This window comes from Alosa pseudoharengus, unplaced genomic scaffold, assembly GCF_046254945.1.
Source record: "Alosa pseudoharengus isolate Yale_2024_CS ecotype anadromous, Long Island Sound unplaced genomic scaffold, YU_APseudo_1.1 YU_APseudo_1.1_scf_4, whole genome shotgun sequence".
Lineage (NCBI taxonomy): Eukaryota > Metazoa > Chordata > Actinopteri > Clupeiformes > Clupeidae > Alosa > Alosa pseudoharengus.
In genome coordinates, this window is record NW_027468774.1 from 24,034,881 (window position 1) to 24,055,330 (window position 20,450).

The 20,450-nt window shown below is 42.6% G+C and overlaps 3 protein-coding genes across 4 annotated transcripts; 1 reads left to right on the forward strand and 2 right to left on the reverse strand.

Moving 5' to 3' along the window:
- The first annotated feature begins 121 nt into the window (after positions 1-121).
- smdt1a (single-pass membrane protein with aspartate-rich tail 1a) lies at positions 122-843 on the forward strand. Its single transcript, XM_076266662.1, has 2 exons — positions 122-280; positions 706-843. The coding sequence occupies exons 1-2, from the start codon at positions 122-124 to the stop codon at positions 841-843; spliced, it is 297 nt and encodes a 98-aa protein (XP_076122777.1).
- Positions 844-1,327: 484 nt separating this feature from the next.
- On the reverse strand, positions 1,328-2,928 carry ndufa6 (NADH:ubiquinone oxidoreductase subunit A6). Its single transcript, XM_076265425.1, has 3 exons — positions 2,755-2,928; positions 1,834-1,949; positions 1,328-1,707 (listed from the first exon to the last, which is right to left on the reverse strand). Exons 1-3 carry the CDS (start codon positions 2,891-2,893, stop codon positions 1,576-1,578), a joined length of 387 nt encoding a protein of 128 aa, XP_076121540.1. The 5' UTR covers positions 2,894-2,928; the 3' UTR covers positions 1,328-1,575.
- Positions 2,929-7,127: 4,199 nt separating this feature from the next.
- On the reverse strand, positions 7,128-19,129 carry triobpb (TRIO and F-actin binding protein b). Of its 2 annotated transcripts, none has more exons than XM_076265427.1 (13): positions 18,705-19,129; positions 16,951-16,983; positions 15,569-15,637; positions 15,321-15,410; positions 14,844-14,953; positions 13,857-14,316; positions 12,865-13,150; positions 11,613-11,724; positions 9,954-10,113; positions 9,384-9,497; positions 8,991-9,077; positions 8,639-8,825; positions 7,128-8,133 (listed from the first exon to the last, which is right to left on the reverse strand). In XM_076265427.1, exons 2-12 carry the CDS (start codon positions 16,975-16,977, stop codon positions 8,664-8,666), a joined length of 1,677 nt encoding a protein of 558 aa, XP_076121542.1. In that variant the 5' UTR covers positions 16,978-16,983; positions 18,705-19,129; the 3' UTR covers positions 7,128-8,133; positions 8,639-8,663. The 2 variants fall into 2 exon arrangements, with proteins under 2 accessions (XP_076121542.1, XP_076121541.1); XM_076265426.1 differs by having other exon boundaries at positions 16,951-17,007; positions 18,581-19,128.
- Positions 19,130-20,450: the final 1,321 nt, after the last annotated feature.

Sequence of the window (20,450 nt, forward strand, 5' to 3'; positions counted from 1 at the left end):
AGGCTAAAGACAAGTGATGTTTATGACAGGTTCTATACCTTTAAGATTCCTTGTCGCCCTTCTCTGTAAAAGGGAGCTCTCCGCATTGCTGCAAATTAGCAGCTGTACGACTACAAGGAAAATGGCGTCTGTGGTGTATCGCGCATCGAGGCTGTGGGCTTCTAAAAATGCTGGGAAATTGTCAGGTTTAACTGGCTTTAGAAACCCAGGAACCACTCTTACACCCTGTCGAAGCGCTGTGTCCACGACGACTGGTGCCATCTTACCCAAACCCAAAAAAGTAAGTTGGGGACGCGTAAATGTTGTGAGACAACAGCGCTGTCGTGACAGTTCAGATAACGTTTAGGTGCATGATATCCTGAAAACAGCTATGTTATGTTAGAAAGCTCAGGGGTGATGCAGAAAAGTTGATTTACTAGTTTAATATAAAAAATGACCCCCTGTATGTGTTCGGTCAGAGTTCTGCGATTTAACATGCAACGTACCTTTCCAGAGGTATGTTCGAGGAAGTGAATCGAATGAGATAATGAATCTCTTACAATCGTTTAGTAGTTCATAAGAGGCGGAAATCATTCGTTTTGGCTATGAATGTCGAATAATGTGCTGTCCACTACTCCAGCTCTCAGGATGGATGTGTGTGTGTGTTTTTAATGGAGTTGCCAGTTGGTTGGAGACTAATGGTACAACTTATGCTTTGCTTTTCAGACCACCTTCGGCCTTATCCGCATCACTATAGTTGTGATACCTTTCTTATATGTTGGAACTCTGATCAGCAAGAACTTCGCAGCTCTTCTGGAGGAGCATGACATATTTGTCCCCGAAGATGACGACGACGATGACTGAGCTAATAGGCTATGTAAGTTTGTTATTGACCAGTGTTTTTGTTGTTAACCATGTCATTAACAGCAGACTTTTCCAGACTTAAGTGTCCAAGAACCCTTTCTCCTTCTAGGGTCCCATGTAATGGCCACATCCAAATTAAAGGGACTCCACTTAGATTCGAGGATCCAATCCCAGCCACTCCGATGTAGAAGTGCTCACCTGTACTCTCACATCTCCACTTGTGCCTACTCTGTACTCTACTACTGAGATAGCAGCTCTGGTGTTGGCACAAGGATTTAAACCTTATGTCCACATATGTGCGTGTATTGTACAGTAGTTAAAATGAAATAAAATTTGACTGGAAAAGTTTGTCTTCCGACTTCAGTGTGACATGCCAGATACGAGTACTTAGTTTTAAGACACTGCTCATTCCACACATATACTATGGAATTACTTAAACGTATAACATGTTGCTTACTCTCCTGGAAGCATTGGTCAAACCCCATGCATTAAAATCTTTATTCTGGTCACTGACCAAAAGGCCATTTGGCATTCCATTTGAAGCATCAGTATGGACAGTGTAAATGTACAGCTTGTCCAAAACAGATGAGAGGACGCTGACGTCCAACAGAAACAGAGTGCACAACAAAGAATTTATCATTATGAGTGTATTTACAGTTCAGACAATAGAACAGACAACCCATTGGCTGTGAACCTACAGGGGAGAGGCGAAGTTTGGTGGGATAGGGCGGTTTAAGGGTCATGTCCCTGGTAAAATTTAGACAGGAAATCTGTGGGGCGAGGTGTCTCTGTCTCATGGAAATAGCGCATTATATGGGTCTTCTGCTTCCATACGTTGATGGTCTCCTGAAGCTCCATTTTACCCTAGGCAACACAGGGCGAAGAAGGAAATAAGGATTAGGCTGTTCAAATTCTTCAAATAAACTAAAGGTAAAATCATTATGACATGAACATGATACGGCATAAGATTATGTTTCTCAAGTGCCTTACCTTGATTACAAGCATATCAATAACGCGAGGATCTGTTATATGTTTGTTCTTGTTGAACTCCTGTCTTATTTTGTCTCTTGCCTGGGGGACCGTGATGTCCAATTGGAATATGGTAACTGAAAGAAGAAACTTGCTGTTAGATCACTAAGCAATGGGACTTCGTTTGCCATAATGGTTTCCATCCGCGACTGCAATCTTTTATTATGTCTGTAACAAACACACCACTATTACACCTCGTTGGCATCATTTTCTACCTGCTGCAATCTAGCAGTAGCCAGGGAAGAGGCCATTGAAGCCCATTTCCAATGTCCCTAAAACACGGAAACGCAAATACAATCGATGATCCAGCATGGACATTTCTTTGGACTTGAGTAAACAACTGCATTTAAACCCTTTATTTACGACCCTGCTGGAAGTACTAAGTCGAATGAACCTTTTCTAGACCTAGAAGCTACTCTCAATTAGAAGCTCTGCGCGCTAACCAGGGGCTGATCTAGCAGGCACAACCCCGCTGCAAGCTGCTTTGGCTAAATCGTCTACTACATTAATAAATGCAATGTAAAACAGCTGGTGCAACCTCCTTGTCAGTAGCAGTAGCTTCCGTTGTAAACATCGACACCAGGCCTACGTCAACTAGTTTTACCGTTGGCTAACGTCAGCTAGGTTTCAGCTAACTTAAGTTAGCTTGTGTATGTGACGATAAAGCTATACTACTATGATAATATACTAGGCTACTACATCGATACCTGTAAGAAAAATACACAGTAATGCACTAACATTTAGAAAATATTGCCAGACGTTGAACAAATTAGTTCACTTAACGATTACTCCACTGGTCCTATCGTTTGTCAAAGTTAACGTTATAACGACCTTGAGTAATTCCATCGTGGGTACATACTTATTCATGGCCTGAGCTTTTACCTGCACTTGGTGCCTCACGATACCATGCCCGATACAGTTCCCGAACCCTCCGCTTTGCTTCATCAATGTCACGACTGAAAATTGGTTTCACAACTCTCCCTGCGGCACTGGCCGTTCGGGTCGCAGCGGTTGACGCCATGTTTGCCAACCTTCTTCCTTTCCGGATTAATTCTTCTTCTAGCTCAGTGTTTGTAACGCTTCAACACTTGACTGCCCTCTAATGGTTTGATGTGGAACGATAAATTACGCTTAAATGTAAAATTCTAAAATCATCTTCGCATCGTTTCACCTGTGCGTCATTTAGGCTAATGAAAAAACCTAGGTATAGAAATAAAATGCAGGCTACTCTTTTTTTCTTTCTTTTTTTAAACGAATGTTTGTTCAAAATTACACCGATAAATACCTTTTAATACAAAATCTGGAATGATTAGACCTCAGAGGATGCATGAAAACACCAACCACAGCCTTTTACATTGTTTAAAACAAGCAAGGTGCCATGTTTGGTCACCGTGCAGTTAATTGTGGTAAACTGGAGAAAAACGGGCACTGTTATAGTTTATGTTTACATCCTTTGTGCAATACAGGTGGGTCTCAAAAAAATAGAATATCATGAAAAAGTTACACTCCCCCCCCCCCCCCGTAATTTATTTCAAAAAGTGAATCCTTCATATATTCTAGATTCATTAGATATAAAGTCAAATATGTTTTGTTTTAATCTTGATGATTACGGCTAACAGCTTGTGCAAACCAAAAATCAGTTTCTCAAAATATTAGAATACAAATATTATAATACAGAAATGTGTTTGTTTCCTGAGCCTTTGATATCTTAGTCTGGTTCAGTAAACACAACCACAATCATGGGAAATACTGCTGACCTGATAGTTGTCCAGAAGACACTTGACACCAAAGATTCTAGAACAGGCTGTTCTAGAATCTTTGCTTGACACCCTCCACAGGGAGTACAAGGAAGAAGGATGCTGGGCGACTTGACAGGCTGGTAAGGAAAGCTGGCTCTGTAGTGGGAGCTGAACTGGAGTGCATCACTTCAATATCTGATAAAAGGACCCTGAAAAAACTGATCAACATTTTGCACAATGAGTGTCATCCACTCCACAGCACCATTACAAAGCAGAAGAGCTTGATCAGCTGGAGACTTCGCTCCAGACTGAGGAAGTCATTTGTCCCCAGAGCCATTGAACTGTTCTTCTACTGATCTTCTCTGCATAGTCTGTCTGCCTCTCCACCCTCTCCATGTTTGTGTACTGTCTGTCCACTAGCCACTTTTTACCACTGTCTTACTGCTTTACTGTTTGCATGCTATATTAGCACATATGCATAACCCCTCCCTCCATCCCACAGCCGGATTGTGGCCACACTTACCTATACTTAATGCTTTATAATCAATACTTGTATAATGACTGTAACCCTATTACGTCAACCCATTCTTGCACTGATATAGTTTTTCTATATTACCTTGTCTACTCTCTTATATGTCCATATTTATTTATTTTATGCTGGTCTCTAGACTTTATTCTTGCACTGTTGGACTTACTCATTTGCACTATCACCATGACACTGACTCTCACAGAGCACCTTACCTTACTATGCACAGAGAATCACAGGCTCAGTCCCTGCCTCAGTCATTGTAAGCGCCTCATGCTTAATCACCCCTAAGCACACTATGTGGATACTGTTTTACACTTGATTTAGATTCAGTGTTATTTAGTATAATTTGTATTTTAGTATATTCTTTATCTTCTATTGTCCTTATTGTGTTTTTTATATTATATATTTTTTGTGCTGTTAGTGCATGTTGTGTGTGATGTCTGTATGCTACTGAGACCTTGAATTTCCCCTTGGAGATCAATAAAGTATCTATCTATAAGCCACAGAATGTCATTGCTGAAAGGGCAGGGTGTTCAGAGTGCTGTATCGAAGCATATACATTGAAAGTTGACTGGAAGGGAAACGTGTGGTTGGAAAAGGGGTGCAAGAAACAAAGATGACCGCAGCCTCGAGAGAATTGTCATGAAAAGCTTATTCAAGAACTTGGAGGAACTTTCACAAGGAGTGGACTGAGGCTGGAGTCTGCACCAAGAGCCACCATGCACAGATGTGTCCAGGAAATGGGCAACAATTGGCTTATTCCTAGTGGCAAGCCACTTCTGAATCAGAGACCAGGTTAGAGTGTCTTACATGGGCTAAAAAGAGACAGAACTGGATTGTTGCTCAGCAGTCCAAACTCCTCTTTTCACATAAAAAAAATTAAATTTGCTTTGCATTTGGATATCAGGGTCCAATCAAGGTCTGGAGGAAGAGTGGAGAGGCACAGAATCCTTGTTGCTTGGAGTCCAGTTTGATGTTTCCAGTCAGTGATGTTCTGGGGTGCCATGTCATCTGGTAGTGTTAGTCCACTGTGTTTTACCAAGTCCAGAGTCAATGTAGCCTTCTACCAGGAGATTTTAGAGCACTTTATGTTTCCATCTGCTGACAAGCTTTATGGAGACTTAAGGGACCTAATTATGTTATGGAGGGGTGTATTCAAAACTTTAGAATACATACTAGTGACAAGCAGTTGTGGCAAGTAGCCGTGCAAATCACCGTTCAAAAACCACTGACGTTAATGCTAGCTAGCTAGCTAGTGGAAGATACTGATATTGCAGCGTCGGTGCAAAAAGACAGTGTTAGCGTTCTCCCGGGCAGGGCATCCTGGGAGAGCGAACATTTGGGGGGTTTATGTCTGTATTTCTCCTTAGTTTTGAGTGTAATGTTAGCGTCGTTATTGTGACATGTTTCCCTTTTAGTTCTCCCTCGTGTGTGATCCTTTTTGTGTGGGGGGCTGCGTCCTCCCCTGTATGTGTAGTGTGTGTGTGTGCTTGACTTGCCCCTTGTGCATTGTGTTCTGGGTCTGTGTCCCTGCTCTCGTTCTCAGCTATTAAACCTTTTGATTGGATAACTGTGTGTGTCGCTATCAAATCGTTTCAATATGTTAAGTTACGTTTATATATTATTTATTTATATACTATATTATTTGATATAGTAAGAATATAGTAGTTGGTTAATGAGCATTCATCTTGGGATTTAACACAGACATACAGTCTATGATTTAACAGGGATCCTGTGCCCACGTTGTTGGCTTTAGTAGCCTACATTACGTCGAGCTGCGAGAGACGTCCTGTAGGCTACTGCTGATGAAAATATACCCCGTTTTCTAGCCTCTCGGGGTACCAGCTATGAGAATTACACGTCCCCCATGCAAAACGTTTTACCATGGTAATCCGTCGGGGTTTTTTGAGTTAATAAATTCCATAAATAACCATTAATTTGTCATGTTATGCCTGCTCCCTGTTGTTTCCTATGGAGTTGTCCGAGCTAATGTCCGAATCCCATTGAGGCTGGACTGTCATTGGCTCATCAGCGTTCTAAGGGTGGCGCTTAGCGACAGGTCACTGTGCCTGACTGGCCAGACAACTGGCCTGAACCCCATAGATAACCTAAGGTTTAAGTGTCAAGAGGAAAATGAGACACCAGACCCAGCAATACAGATGACCTTAAGGCCACTATCAAAGCTACCTGGGCTTCCATAAGACCTCAGCAGTGCCACAGGCTGATTGCCTCTATACCACGGCACACTGATGCAGTAATATGTGCAAAAGCAGCCCGACCAAGTATTGAGTATAAATGTATAAATGAACTATTTTAGATTAGTCAAATTATTTAGATTAGTTCATTTCTTTTCAAAAGGTCGACATTTCTGTATTATAACCTTTTTTCTAATATTTTCAGATACTGATTTTTTGGTTTTCATGAGCTGTAAGCTGTAATCAAGATCAAAATAAAAAATGGCTCGAAATATTTCACTTTATATCTAATGAATACAAAGATTCGCTTTTTGAGATAAATTAGGGAGGGGGCAGGGACTTTTTCATGATATTCTAATTTTTTGAGACCACCTGTATGTGGCTTGGCAGATGCCAATTAGGCTAACGTTGGGATTTTGAACAGCACTAGGCCTAGCCGACAAAAACACATCAAGTCTTTGCACATAATTCCCTTCACATGTTGAGGTGCTCATCATAGACAGCATCACAGCTATTGGAGGTCATGGGGTCAGAGGTGTTGACACAAAGCACCTCATATTGTGCAAGAAGCATATTTGACTATTTTTGTCAAAATAGTAACACATATTTCTTCACCACACCATACTCACTTTTGTTCTGAATAATTTCCCACCCACTTCTCAATTCAATTTCTTATCATTTCAGGTGCAATTTTAAAGTGGCCTACACATAAGCCCTCAATAATCAACTACTTCGATGTTCAACATCGAATTAGAGCAAGAGTTAAAAGGATGCATATATCAAACAAAGACGGAGAGTCTTTTTCATTTATTGTAAAATGCTGGTATGTTAAAAGACTTGTTCAGCCTACATTAAATATGAACATTTCAAAAAGACAGCTAACTAGATAAGAAAAAAAAAAACGAAAAAACAAAAAACAAAAACATTGGCTCATTGAAGCAACACTAGCTTGTTGTGGCACACACAAAACGTACACCCACACACAGCGTAGAGGCAAAGAGAGGGCCTGGCAACATGTTGTCAATGTTTGCCACAGTATAACCTCTGCTTGAGATGTGGACCTTTGACATCAAATGACCAAAACAGACCATAGATCATTACCTGCACAAAAAGTACATACAGATCTACAAAAGTTCAAAAAGAGCACTTAAATAAGCAAAGGGCCTTGACAGAAAATGTCTGTATTTGGCTTCTCAGGCAATTATTTTGTAGTCACTTCATCTAAAGAGACCCAGCAAGAAAGCACGACGGAAGGAGCTGATAATGGTCCTCCGGTTTTCAGCTATTCTTAAAAATAGAGCATTTAAAGAGTCTCGGCAGCTATTTCTGATCAAAATACTTCCTGTCAAGTCTGGAAATAATGTCTAGGAGATACATTTTGTGTGAGATGTTTCCACAGAGAATCTTAAGTCCTTAGAATCTTGTAGTCCTCTGTCTATCATACACAGCTAGAACAGCATGCAGTAAAAATCAGATGAGGACAAGGGGGAAATCCAGTTTAGTCCAGTTTGTATGTCACATGTGCCACATTTGAATTAGGACTCCACCATTGTTCACTTACTCTCTTGAACGTACAAATGCAGGCAAGCATTCACACACACACACACAATTTCTTTCTTTTTTTTTTTTTTTTTTTTTAAAAAAGTGCATATTTGGGCAACCCAGTGTATGACTGATCAACTGACAAATCTTTGCAGATGAGTGGCTGATTTGGAAAGCAAAGGCACTTGCAGCATCTGCATTGTCAGTGAATAATGTCTTCAAGGCTTTAGTTCCCATTTAAACAGCATGCCCTTGACTGCAAAAAAATATAATACAGATGATTTAGTCATTTAGTTCCATGCATACAACATGCAGCAAATTGCAGATAAATGAACAACGGTCATCCTTTATACATATGTAAGTGTAAAGGTACCCGGTGGGTATTGCTGTGCAGGGAGTAAACCTGAGTCCCCGGCACTTTAAGAGACATGCTAGCCACAGATGCTAGCACTGAGTTTCAGCTTTCTTGCTAGTACACCCATTTCCTAAGTAAGTCAGAGGTTGTAAGTCTGAGTTAGGTGTCTGGCTGTGCTGTCTCTATTACTCCTTTGCTCTTGAAGCACCATCATTCACAGAGCCAGGACTGTCCCCAAACACTACAGGCTTTTTTAGTGCATACACTGGACACACAGCGAAAATGTGATGAAATAATAAAGGACTGTGCCTTTCAGCCACAGAAATTATTCTTTAAAAAAAAAAAAAAAAAAAAATAGGAATGATGAAGTAGCTTTGTGGAGGATACTTTCTCAAAACGTACTCACCCTTTTTTCGAGAAGCTTCAGGACATCAGTGCTCCAGGCTGTTGCCAAGCTGCTGGCCCTCTTGCAGGGCAGCCATGGTCAGCTTCAGATGCTCCTTGAGGCTCTGGATCTCCCGCTCACTTCTACTCTTCATGCTGCTCAGCTCCTCGTGCACCTCCTTATAGCGCTCACAAGCCGAACGCTTCTCCTAGGGAGCAGTGAGTTCATAGAGATGCGTTGAAAGGTAATATGTGCGTATACAGGGATGTTTTTTTGTTGTCTTAACATCTGCACATCACTAAGGTTTCCCCACACACAAAAACAAATGTAAACACGTATGTGGATATGGAGTGATGGTGGAAAAAAGTAGTACCGAGTTAAGACACTGCAGTTCATTCCTCAGGCAGTTTATCTCCTTCTGCAAGTACTGCACCTCGTTTTCCTTTACTCTTAGGAGCACCTATAAATAAATAAAGCAATAAGAAACTCAAACAACAGATGGACAGAAGCAAACCCTTTCCAAAACAGTAAGAGTCTGTCATTCAATGTAAACAAACTGAAACTAGAATGGTATTAGTTTCCAGGAAGAAGTATATATATACAGAATGTTTGTGGTATTCAAAACTGCACGCTCAGCTCATGCAAGCCACCTTATCTCTCTCATCACAACAGCTCTAGCTTTGGGTGGGGAGGTGTGGAAGTCAGTGTCAAAAGCAGTATTTTGTAGCAGTGATGCCAACCCTCTACTGTTTTTTTAAACACCTACCTCCAGCTCACAGGATTTCCTCTCTCTGTGGGTGTCAGCGATGCCCTCCATCCCCTGGCCTGTGACGAAGGAGCGCATGCGGTTGATCTCCTGGGTGAGGCGTGCCTGCAGGTCCTGAGGAGGACAGAGTGCACATGTTCATATGGCCAGCCATGCAAGGTATTGAGCCCTGCAGAGTGGGGGGAACTAGACTTGTTCTACAGACAGTAATCCTTGCTGAGTGGGGGGTAACTAGACTTGTTCTACAGAAAGCAAGCCTTGCTGAGTGAGGGGGAACTAGACTTGTTCTAAAGACAGGAAGCCTTGCTGAGTGTGTAAAAATGGTATTTGCAGAGTTGCTATGGCAGTGTCAGCTACGCCTCACAGCTTTCTGTACACAGTGCAAAACAAGATTCACAGCCAACAGCAAATTGTGACTTACTGCAGGTATGGCTAAACATGAAACCAAACAAAATGGCAGTTGTTCTCCTCCACATCAGCATTCCAAGTGTAGTCACCCCTGCTAATATTGTGCATTCATTTATTCTTAGAAAACCACCAACCAAACTAATTCCATTCATCCCTGCTCACCTGGTTCTCCTGCTTGAGCAGCTGTATCTCTCGCTCTTTGCGGCTGGCTTCCCTTTCACGCTCTTCGATACTTTGCGCAACACGGTTCAGCTCCAGGCACTTCTGAGAGTAGCGCTCCGAGAGGCCCTGAAGCTCCCGCTGCAGCGCCGCTGTCTCTGCCCTGAGGGAACATGCATGCACACTCAAATGGGCAAACAACAAAGTACGGCAAACAAATATCACCTAAACTGTTTTATGCTGTCCTTAAAGCTCCAATTTGGACGAGTCAAACTAATTTCATTATTACAGATGAAGCAAAAAGGTGGCCAAATATCATTTAACTTCTATGTAGCCCTTGAAGCTCTAATTTGAATAGCCAACTATATCATTATTACAGCTGAATCAAATTTCATTACGCAGCGTAATCTAACAGACACAAAAATATCTTGTGACTTTCATTTGGAAAAACACTTCAACCAATGCCGAAAATGCCATGACTTAAATGTTAATTACATTCTCTGAATTTCTCCAAACGAACAAGGCCTCTATAAATGCTTGAGATAATTTGATTTTGTAGTAGGCTAGTTACACCTCATGGTCTAATTTTCCCCCAAGGCGCACTTCATCTGTTGCTGACCAATTTAGATTGAATCACATATTTTGTTTATGTAATATCTGAAACAGCAGGCATACATTTCTTTTAATAATCCTGTGTGAATTCTAAAGGTGGCTTCCTGAAAGATTGTTTTTGGCTTTGGCCTGCGAGGGTGCATACATGAACATAAACATGCACTACTATACACCCACGTGGCTCAGCCTAGTGTGCGCACACACAAGAACATTAAAGTGTAGGGTTAAGGAGCTGGGCCAGCGTGCAGTAGCCAGAAAAGTTGTGGCTTCAATCCCCATCTTCCACTGCTGTGGCCTTGAGCAAGGCACTTAACCCCAAGTTGCTCCGGGGACAATGTAATCCCTTGTAATATAGCTGACATATGTAAGTCACTTTGAACAACAGTGTCTGCTAAATGAATAAATGTAATGTAATGTAAATGTAATAAAAACAGGAATTCCAATATGTGAAGTGAAAACATACCTTTCACCATTCTGTGTAACACTACATGAATACTTGGACAGGATATACATCTGCCTACATTTCCTGTTGACATTTCACTGATTACTTCTGATGTATTATTAACTTGCAGAATGACTTGGGGGCTACAACATTGAAAGCACTCCCACCAAAGTCAGGAAGTTGTGTGGTAATGTGAGGTAATCTATTACCATTGGGTCTGCATTCTTGGAGTACATGCTGACTGCTATAATAACCTTTCATTAGAAAGCAGTCTTTATGGCTGAGACTGTGAAGCTCTGTGACTGCAGAGCCGGTTTGAACCCCCCAATGGCCTAATGAGTGTAGTGGTATGTATACAAAGCACACAGGGGCTCTTACACATCAGCTCAAACTCAAGGTAAAACATCAAATCTGGCCACTGATAGTGTTAGACAAGCCAGATTGTTGAATGAAACTTTCGAAGGTTGTGTGTACCTGTGTGTGTATGTGTGTGTGTACGGTGGGAGATGGTGAAAAATGTGTCAGGTGTTAAATAAACAAGGAAAGACGGGATTTTTAAAAAAGACACAACGTGTCCTGTGTTGTGCGAGAGTGGAGTGACCACTGACCGCTGCTGTGAAGTCAGAGCCTGTGTGTCCGTCCCAGCAGAGCCCAGCCTGCGAGCCTTTTCCAGCTCACGCTCCAGCTCCTCTCTGTGGGCCTTCTTCAGGATCTTCATGGCTGATGAGATTATGGGGAAGCAAAGACACAGAGGGTCAGTTGTCTACACCAAGTAGAGTAGCCATCCCTCATTATTCGGGCAAAAGGTCCTGTGAAAAACAGCCTCAGGGTACGTTCAGACTAAGCGTCTTTTTTGCAGCTGCCGGCGTCCCTTTTACATTATAATCCTATTGAGTAGGCCGTGTTTTCAAAAAAGTCCTTGGCATCTTTTAAAACGCGACTGCAGCAGTCTTTTTCTGCAACTCAGAACTTGAGAAATATTCAACTTCTAGTGGAGAAACGCCATACGTCACGCTGTTTTTTTTACAGTTGACCAATCACAAGCGGATTATCGAGACCTGTGGTTTCCCATGACAAGTAAAAAATGGAGGACGTGACAGAACACCGGTCACCTGTATCAACTGCTTTCTGCTCAACTAGGCCAACTCTCTCTGCGTCTCTCCATTCTACAAGGACATAAGGCACATTCCATCCAACTTTCTATCCATTCATCCTTTTCAAACCATTCACTTAAACTATCTATCAACATCCATTAAACAATCTGCCTATCAACATCCATTCAACTTTCTGTCTATCAACATCCATTACACTATCTACATTTAACTTTTAAACTATATACTCTGTCTCAGGCTTTAATACAATCTGGCTCTCTTAAGACTACAGATTCTGTTCAACTATTTCCTCTGCCCACAACTGTTTCAAAATAAATGTCCTCACTACAATAATTCACTATTAAATAATTGAACTATTTAAACTACTCAACTATTTAACTGTTCAGCCATTTCAACTGTTAGTTGCTATCAACTATGACTCCAGCCAACTGTTTCCTCTGCCCACAACCGTTTCCAAATAAAAGTTTGTTTTGCATTTTATGTTAATATACAGTATGTTTTGCATTTTCATGCACTGGTAATTTCCTCGAAATTACATTTTCTGGTTTCTTTCTATTTTGCCTTTCCCTTATTTATCACAGCTCTGATCAATATCTTTATCAAGGAAGAGACTATGACATGAAACAATGTCAGATGATCTGATTTTGCAAGGCCATGCACACATATTCCAATCAATTCCATATGACACTACAAAAAAAAAAAGTGGACGTAGTGAGAGGTCCCCAGTGGTTTGGTGTGGCGCGGTTACCTTTCTCCGTGGCCTGGGTCTCCTCCTGGAGGAGCTGGTCCCTCTCCTTTTGCATTTGCTGGATCTCCCGTGCGTGCTGCCTCTGCAGTTCCTCCAGGGCATGGCCATGGGCCAGCTCCATCGACCGCAGGCTTCGTCCACACGGAGCAAGTGGCCCACACTCACCCCCCGCACCAGCGCCACCTCTTCCTCCTTTCTCCTCCTTTCGCCCTGTTTCTCGTCCCCCTACCCCCCCTCCCTCGCCCCCCTTCTTCATATGCTCGAGCTGTTGCCTCAGAGACGCCACCTGAGATGGGGAAGAAGGAAGCAGGGGAGACAGACAGGGGTAAAGCACTCTGTAGGGGAGGCTCTGGCCAATGTGCTGATGCATCGGTGCAAAGCAAGGCCGAGTGCATGTGATTGTATGTTCAGTCAAAGGGGCCTCTTGTGCATTCAGATTTCAGATTAGTTTCCATCACCGTCCTCCCAGTATGTTAGCGATGCACAAAGGGCCCATGTGACTGAGGTTTTGCTACATGCCAACAGTCTTGGTGAAAGAAAAGAGAAAACGAGCTGCTGCTAACTACCATGGCAACTCACACATGGGGACTCTCACAGCAGTGAGTTTAACCTGCTAGCACCATCAGACTGGTGCAACGTTCACTGGCTCTCATCTACTCCAAATACACACTGCTTGACCGTCCCCATAGCAAGCCCACATCACCAAAGCTCCCTTTAAGTCAGTTTCAAGGTGCAACACGGAGATGATGGGATTGTATCCTGGTGACATTCACCCAGGAACACAAAACACCATATTTCTGCGTTTTGCCCTTTTGTGTTCTTTCAGGGAGTAATGCCTACACACACACTGCCTACACACACACACACACACACACACACACACACACACACACACACAGTTATTCAGTCTACATCCACACTCTTTGCTGTCAACTAGCAGATGAATTTGTTAATTTGCGTTTGCAAATTGAAAAATCATCTCCACACACTACCTCCCTCTGTAGCGCCTCACTAGCCAGTGGGCCCGAACTCGACCGCGAGCCCATCGTCGCTGCCAACGAGCGCATCTCCTTCAGCGGCAGCCGCTCAAACTCGGCCCACTTCCTCTCAATCTCCTCCTTGATCCTCAGCACGCTGTCGCCGCCCGGGGCCTTGCGGGACAGCACAGCCTCCCATTGGCTGGCGTTGGACTCTCTGGCCCGCTGGTGCTGCCGCTGCTGCTCCTCCTCCTCGCGGCTGAAGCCACTGTCCCGCACCTGGCCCTCGCCAGACTCCCTCTGGGCGCTTGACCCCGGGCCACTGACTGGAGACAGTTCCACATAGTCGAACCGGCGCTGGGTGCAGCCCGAGGAGCCTGTGTCTGCGTGCAGCTGGGAGTGGGAGTGGTGGCGACGCGCTGAGGATAAGGAGCGTGTGTGCGAGTTCTCCTTATCACTGTTGCTGTCGGGCAGCCTGGGGAACAGAGAAAAGACAGAGCGAGAGGGAATTACTTGGAGGTGACTGTGCGGCTGCCAAACGTGCACACTCACTGCCTGCACAAACACAGGGCAGGTGAGTCACTAGGCAGGAAGGGTTGCTTTTCCTGCACAGTCAAGGAAGAAGAAAAATCATTACAGTGAAGGGGCAGAAATGACAAAATACAGAAGAGAAACAAGACTGTCAGGGAGCAGAAACACACAAACACACAACAACAACTAATTAGGAAGAATGAGGAATGTGTCAGTAAATAAATAATGAAAGAGGAGAACAAGGAAACTAAGGAAGATTAGAGATTGAGAGAGGGTTCAGGAAAACAAATCCTGAGGAAACCAAATGGAAAAAGGCATGGTAAAAGAGTAAATGTTGTTGGAACCTGAAGAAAATGTTTTGAAGGTTGGAGAGGTATATATAAAGGTGAGGTGAGCTATAAGGAAAGGTCATGGTAAAGACTCACTTTGAGGTCAGGTGAGCTACAAGGACACATCATAGTAAAGACTCACTGTGTGAGGTCGGGTGAGCTACTAGGGCGCACGCTCTTCCTCAGGACTTCGATCCAGTTCCTCCTGATCCCGGCTGTCATGGCTGACAGTGTGACCACTGCCTCTCGAGTCTGCCAGAGGGAAAGTGCAAGGAGATCACAAGGGTGGAGAACGGGAATGGGAGGTGGAGTCCAGACAAGGAAGGAAAATGGGAAGAGGGGTGGGTAAGTGGATTGGTGGTAAAGGGGGTGTTCAAGAAGGACAGTGAGCTTGTTAAATAAACGTCAGACTAATGATATTTACCAGTTAATTATTCTCAAGATGTTTTTTAAAGCCGACTCATGCATAGTAATTATCTATATTTCACTTCCTTATCTACGCCCTGAACACATTAAAATCCATTGAAGTGTCTTGATATTGCAGTTATACTCATGCATTCATTAATTCAAAAAAATGAATATGAATATAATGAATTTATAAATAGAAGAGTATCCTCACATGAATCTGGAAACCATAGTTCTTCTCCACGTCATACTCTGACACTTTCACGCAAGACTTCAGGTCAACCTCCCCATCCAGGTCATCTTTCTGCATGTCATAATATTGTACATAGACTGAAATTATAGCCTATGCTAGCCAGTCGCCACTAAGCCTCTAAATGAGCAGTGCTAACTCCATAAAATGTGGGAAATGGAATTCTCCAGACAAAAGGAATTCAGGTAACAATGCAATGGTGAACATCCTACCTCTTCTGCTCCTGAATCTCTGTAGTACCTCAGGCCAGCGTCAGTCAAAACAAACCAATGTTTCTTCCACTGTGAACACACAGAGCCAGACAGCAGTTGAACCAGAAATTCAGATAATGGTTCTGTTGTTGAAATGATACTAGTTATGAATGGAAGACTAAGTGCCTTAATATATGTGTTAACTCCTTCAATAACTAGTCACTGTGGACAGCAAGCAGCAGCTTGCTTATTCAAATCTAAGGGCGTTTCTTAGGGAAAGAATTAAGAGGCCGTTTACACGACACCGCCGGGTGGATTTTCTCTTACCGCTTTCACATCTTTAACGACTCCGGCAAGAAAAAACCTCGCGTGTACACACAGAGGTGTAACCAGCTAAATGTGCTGCAGTGCATATGCCAGACCAGTCGATGGCGCCGCTGTGCAGAAGCTTCACGATAATTTCGCGTGAATCGCATAGAAGAAAACATTGTTGAAACAGTTTGTTAAGCCAGAGAATGTCTAATAAGTGCTCTGGTTTAGCCGTCGCATGAAATAAGGAGACTACAGACAATTCGGTTTTCAATTCAACTGTTAAAAAAGTTAATTTTCAAGGTATGTGACTGCTATGTGAAATTTCAAATACTTAGCCTACGCATTGCATTAGGTCTGAGCACCACTGGAGAAAACACTAACATGCAGTAAGCTAATGTTTAACTAAGTTAAGCTAACGTGTGCTTCTAACTTAGCCACTAAAGGCTGATAAGCTACATTGTGCACATAAAACATGACAGGGGAAAGAAAAACATTTTAATATGATACATAAATGGTTTGGTTTGTTTTGACAAGCAACATGTCAGGTCGAGTGCCGTGGCTGAGTTGAGAGGTGGGGCTATGTCGTCATAAAGTTGCCGGCTTCGCACCTACAGGCGTCTACACGGCGAAAGTTAGCCGGCGGTTTCAAAAGTTCCCACTTCGGAAGCCGGTTTCAAAAGCTATTGGTTTCGGTCTCCTAAACTGCCGGCGTCGTGTACATGCAAGGCGTAACCGTTAACAAAACATCACCGGTTTCACAAAAACCGGCGTCGTGTGCACGGCCCCTAGAGTTTTAAGACATATCCCCCATTGGGCACACCTAACACATTAGCCACTCACAGTAACAGGGCCGAACATTATACTCTTGTGTAGCCGACCTGCATACCCACCTGCTAGGACGGCAGGTGGCAATGAGGAGGACACAAGGATAGCCTGAGGCTATCATTTTACTAACAGCCCTTCTCAATTCCAGGAATGGGAGATGGAAGAGAAGGGAAAGAAGATAGAAAGCATGAGCAAAAAAGAAAGAGGAGAAGAAAATAAGCATATTGAGTAGAGAGGAGACAAAGATAAACAACAACAGTCGGTACCTCTCCATTTTCATCCAGTTTTGACATCCATCCCTTTTTGAAGTTCAGGAGGTCAGGCTGTGGGAGCAAAGAGAGCATTCTCAGGTTTTAAAGTCAGTCAGAGACATCTAAAGTCAGAGAGCCTAGTAACATCAGTCAAAAACACTTCATTAGCATGCAGAGGCAGACAGATACCACTTCAAAAACTTCAAAACAATCCAACCAAACAAACATGTACAGCTGTGTCCATTTGTGAACATGTGTGGGTGGGTGGGTGGCTACATTTCAGGTTTTCACTGGGCGTTAGTTAGCACTGTAAGCAAGACAAAACTGTGAAGTGTGAAAAGTGGCAGTAAGCACAAGAGAGGGGGGAGAGAGAGTCCTGAACACAGCATGTATTCATGCACAACAATGCACAACACTAGTGAGGACTCTGAAGGATGCAATGATGCCATCAGTAACAACATCACTTTCGTGATCAGAGATGTTGTCTACCATGCAGTTAAGAGCCAGATGAGTTTACACAAGTCAACAGGCTATTCTCCAACTCTGAAAGCACTTGCTAAAACAGGAACTATCATCTGTCTAAACTGAGGGTGTTGCTGTAAACTCTGAGCGAATTGTAAAAAAAAAAAACAGTGAGGTTTTGCTGTCTCTTCTCTCAGATTATGCCAGCCATTGACGCTTCTATAACCACACCCTCAGCCTTACAACGCCTGTCGAAACAGCAACAAAAGGGGCAAACAGAAACAGGCAGCTACAGGTATGCCTAGACTTTGATGAAGAATATAAAGATTATGAAACTATTTATAATCCGCATTCCTCGTTTTTTATCCGACCCTCAATCCCCACTGTTCCACGTTCTTTTACCAAACATAGCCTAACTTACGCTAGACCGAGTTTGCATACCTTTCTGACAACGTTTAGGCCACAGGGATTTGGATCAGTTGCCAAAGATGAACTGAAAATGGAAACATACACTCACTGCCCACGTCATTCTCCCTCAAATGATCGATCAGAAATGGTAGCTGTGCAAGGCAACATGGCAGTTTTTGGAAACAGATAGCATGTTTAAGGCGACGACAACGAATACTTTTGACACGTATTATCAGACCTGGATACACTAACAAGGTTTTGCAGTAACCAGACTGCTACTGCAAAAATAACTTCATAGGTCTACCGTTTCCATTAGTTTACCATTCTTTCTCAACCGATTTTACAATTGAATGCAGACGAAATGATGGGCGTTATTAATTTAATATGCAGGAGGCTAGTTAAATCGTCACTTCGAGAAGAAAATCGTGTACCAACATGATTCAAGCTAAATGTGTTTCTAGCAGCGGATAAACAACTCATATTCGCATACCTTTGCTGATTAACCCGCATAGTCTGTTGCGTCAGAGACTTGCCCTGCCACAATTTAAAATGTTCTAGGGGTAACCCTCAAAACATATCTACATTTCTTATATTATGCATGCAACAAACTATGGCAACAATACAGCCACATCATACGGAATCACACGAACGACACATCACCATCACTGAAAAACATCTTCATTTCAAATTTAATCGATGTATGCAACTTTAACAATACACAACTCATGCTTTCAAACACAGTAATCCATAGTAGCCATCGAAATATCAAACTTACCGTCATATTTGGGTAAATCCGAGAGTTGGTTGAAAAAGAGTTAAGAAAAGTAAAATATTAGCAACGTATTCCCATTTGGTATCGAGGTCCAACGTTAAGCAAACACGAGAACAATATTGGCTACCTGTTGATTTTGTTCAGCTAAAGCGTGTATTGCTTAATCTAACATTAGCTACAATGATAGAGACTCCCGCCATTTCCAACTATTATAATTTTACTTTGTTAGCATGCTCGAACTCATGTAGCCAACACTACGACTTTTTAATAAAACCAAAGCCTAGGGATTTTAATCCATCGATTTCTCAACTCCTTTGGTAAATTTCATTGTAACCCTCACACTACTTCGTAAGCTACTTCCTGGGCGTGTCTCCAGTCGTCGTTCTGGCAAGTAATCACAAACCAATCAGGTGTGATATTATTGTAATAGGTCCTACCACACAAACATCTTTGTAACTATCGTAAACAGAAAAATAAATAATGAGAAAGCCTGACATAAACGGTTCGAAAGAGCATCAAAGTATTTTTCTTTCATTTTTTCTTTTGCTGACAAGGTGCAATCCCGTCTCGTTTTTTTTGGTTCTGATCCCAGGAATTTGGCGTGCCCTGGCAGCCCACATTTGACGCGCTCTCATTAAACATCCTCAGGGTGTAAACACACAGACACTCACCCCAAAGGACGTGACACAAGCTAGAGTCAATCTATGTGGCAACAGTTTTTGAACCGTTGGTCTCTGATCCAATATTGTGTATGATAATATCTTCATAACAATGCCCTTATCATGCATATTATGTATTATACAAAGAACATTGGGAAAGATCTGAATTATAACATGCAGTGCTTAGATATGTCTCTGATGGTATGTACTAAAGCTATACATGCCTGTTCAATGGGAGACTCCTCAGCACTTTCCACACTTGGTGAGAAGTACACAGAGGGCCTGCCCTGGGACATCCTCTGTGTTAAAACATAAACACACGTAGCTTACAATCACATGTCAGGTGGAATATGATGATGCTGTGAATGAGATACAGCAAAGTATTCTGAATATTTCTTTACATCAATAAATGTAAACAGTAAAGCCTATACCTGATTTTGCCTTGGCGACTTCTGCTGTCCTTTCCATGGTTGTGCATCCTCCTCCATAGTTGGACTACATGCTCTCTAAGGGCAGTGAGTAGGCTACACCTTTGAGTATATTACTACATGTGAATTAGCAAAATTCTAGTGAGGGTGGACTGTGTTCTAAACTAGTGTTCTTACATGTCTTTCAAAAAATAAATAAAATTCAGCCAAATAGTAGTCACCTGCACTACCACTGATAGCGAAATGCATTACGGTGAAAAGGCTACATGTTTCAACAATGCCAGGAAATTGAACAATTGACACCGAACAGTGTCAGTCAAGCTATGCTTACCTTACAGAGCCAAGATCAAGTGTTAAGTTTGGCTCCTGTTCTACACGTCATGCTTGACTAGTAGACATGCAGCGAGAGATGGCAAGCTCTCTTTCAGTGGTCTATATTATCATACACAGCACACCTGTAAATGAAGAGAGGTCGAGGAGTGTGTCCGAGTCAGTCTTCCATCGTGTTGGTCTCCTCCACTATCCCATTTGTTAAAGGAGTTTTTGGTATGGGAGTGGCTACAACACATAATGGTAGTTAACTTTTGAACACAATATGAGACACTATGTATTCAGTTTTTTTAAGTTTTCTAAATGCTTTTCCCTCCCTTCCCTGAGTTACCTTGCTGGTTTGTACAGTCTCTCCTTTCCTGAATGGTGGCTTTCAAGTTTCCCCAGACGGTTTGGCCCCTCTCTTTGGAATACTGTCTTGACCTTTGGTATGTCGGCTATCATGGCATACTCCTC

Bases quoted from the DNA above. Each gene is read 5' to 3' on its own strand.
- ndufa6 (XM_076265425.1), bottom strand. From the start codon at position 2,893: ATGGCGTCAACCGCTGCGACCCGAACGGCCAGTGCCGCAGGGAGAGTT. The intron at 1,950-2,754 runs GTAAAAGCTCAG...TTCTTCTTTCAG, and splicing joins TCGTGAGGCACCAAGTGCAG to TTACCATATTCCAATTGGAC. The intron at 1,708-1,833 runs GTAAGGCACTTG...TGTGTTGCCTAG, and splicing joins TTGATATGCTTGTAATCAAG to GGTAAAATGGAGCTTCAGGA.
- smdt1a (XM_076266662.1), top strand. From the start codon at position 122: ATGGCGTCTGTGGTGTATCGCGCATCGAGGCTGTGGGCTTCTAAAAAT. The intron at 281-705 runs GTAAGTTGGGGA...TTTGCTTTTCAG, and splicing joins TCTTACCCAAACCCAAAAAA to ACCACCTTCGGCCTTATCCG.
- triobpb (XM_076265426.1), bottom strand. The intron at 14,317-14,843 runs GTGAGTCTTTAC...TCTGTTCCCCAG, and splicing joins AGCTCACCCGACCTCACACA to GCTGCCCGACAGCAACAGTG. The intron at 8,826-8,990 runs GTACTACTTTTT...ACTGCTCCCTAG, and splicing joins AACTGCAGTGTCTTAACTCG to GAGAAGCGTTCGGCTTGTGA.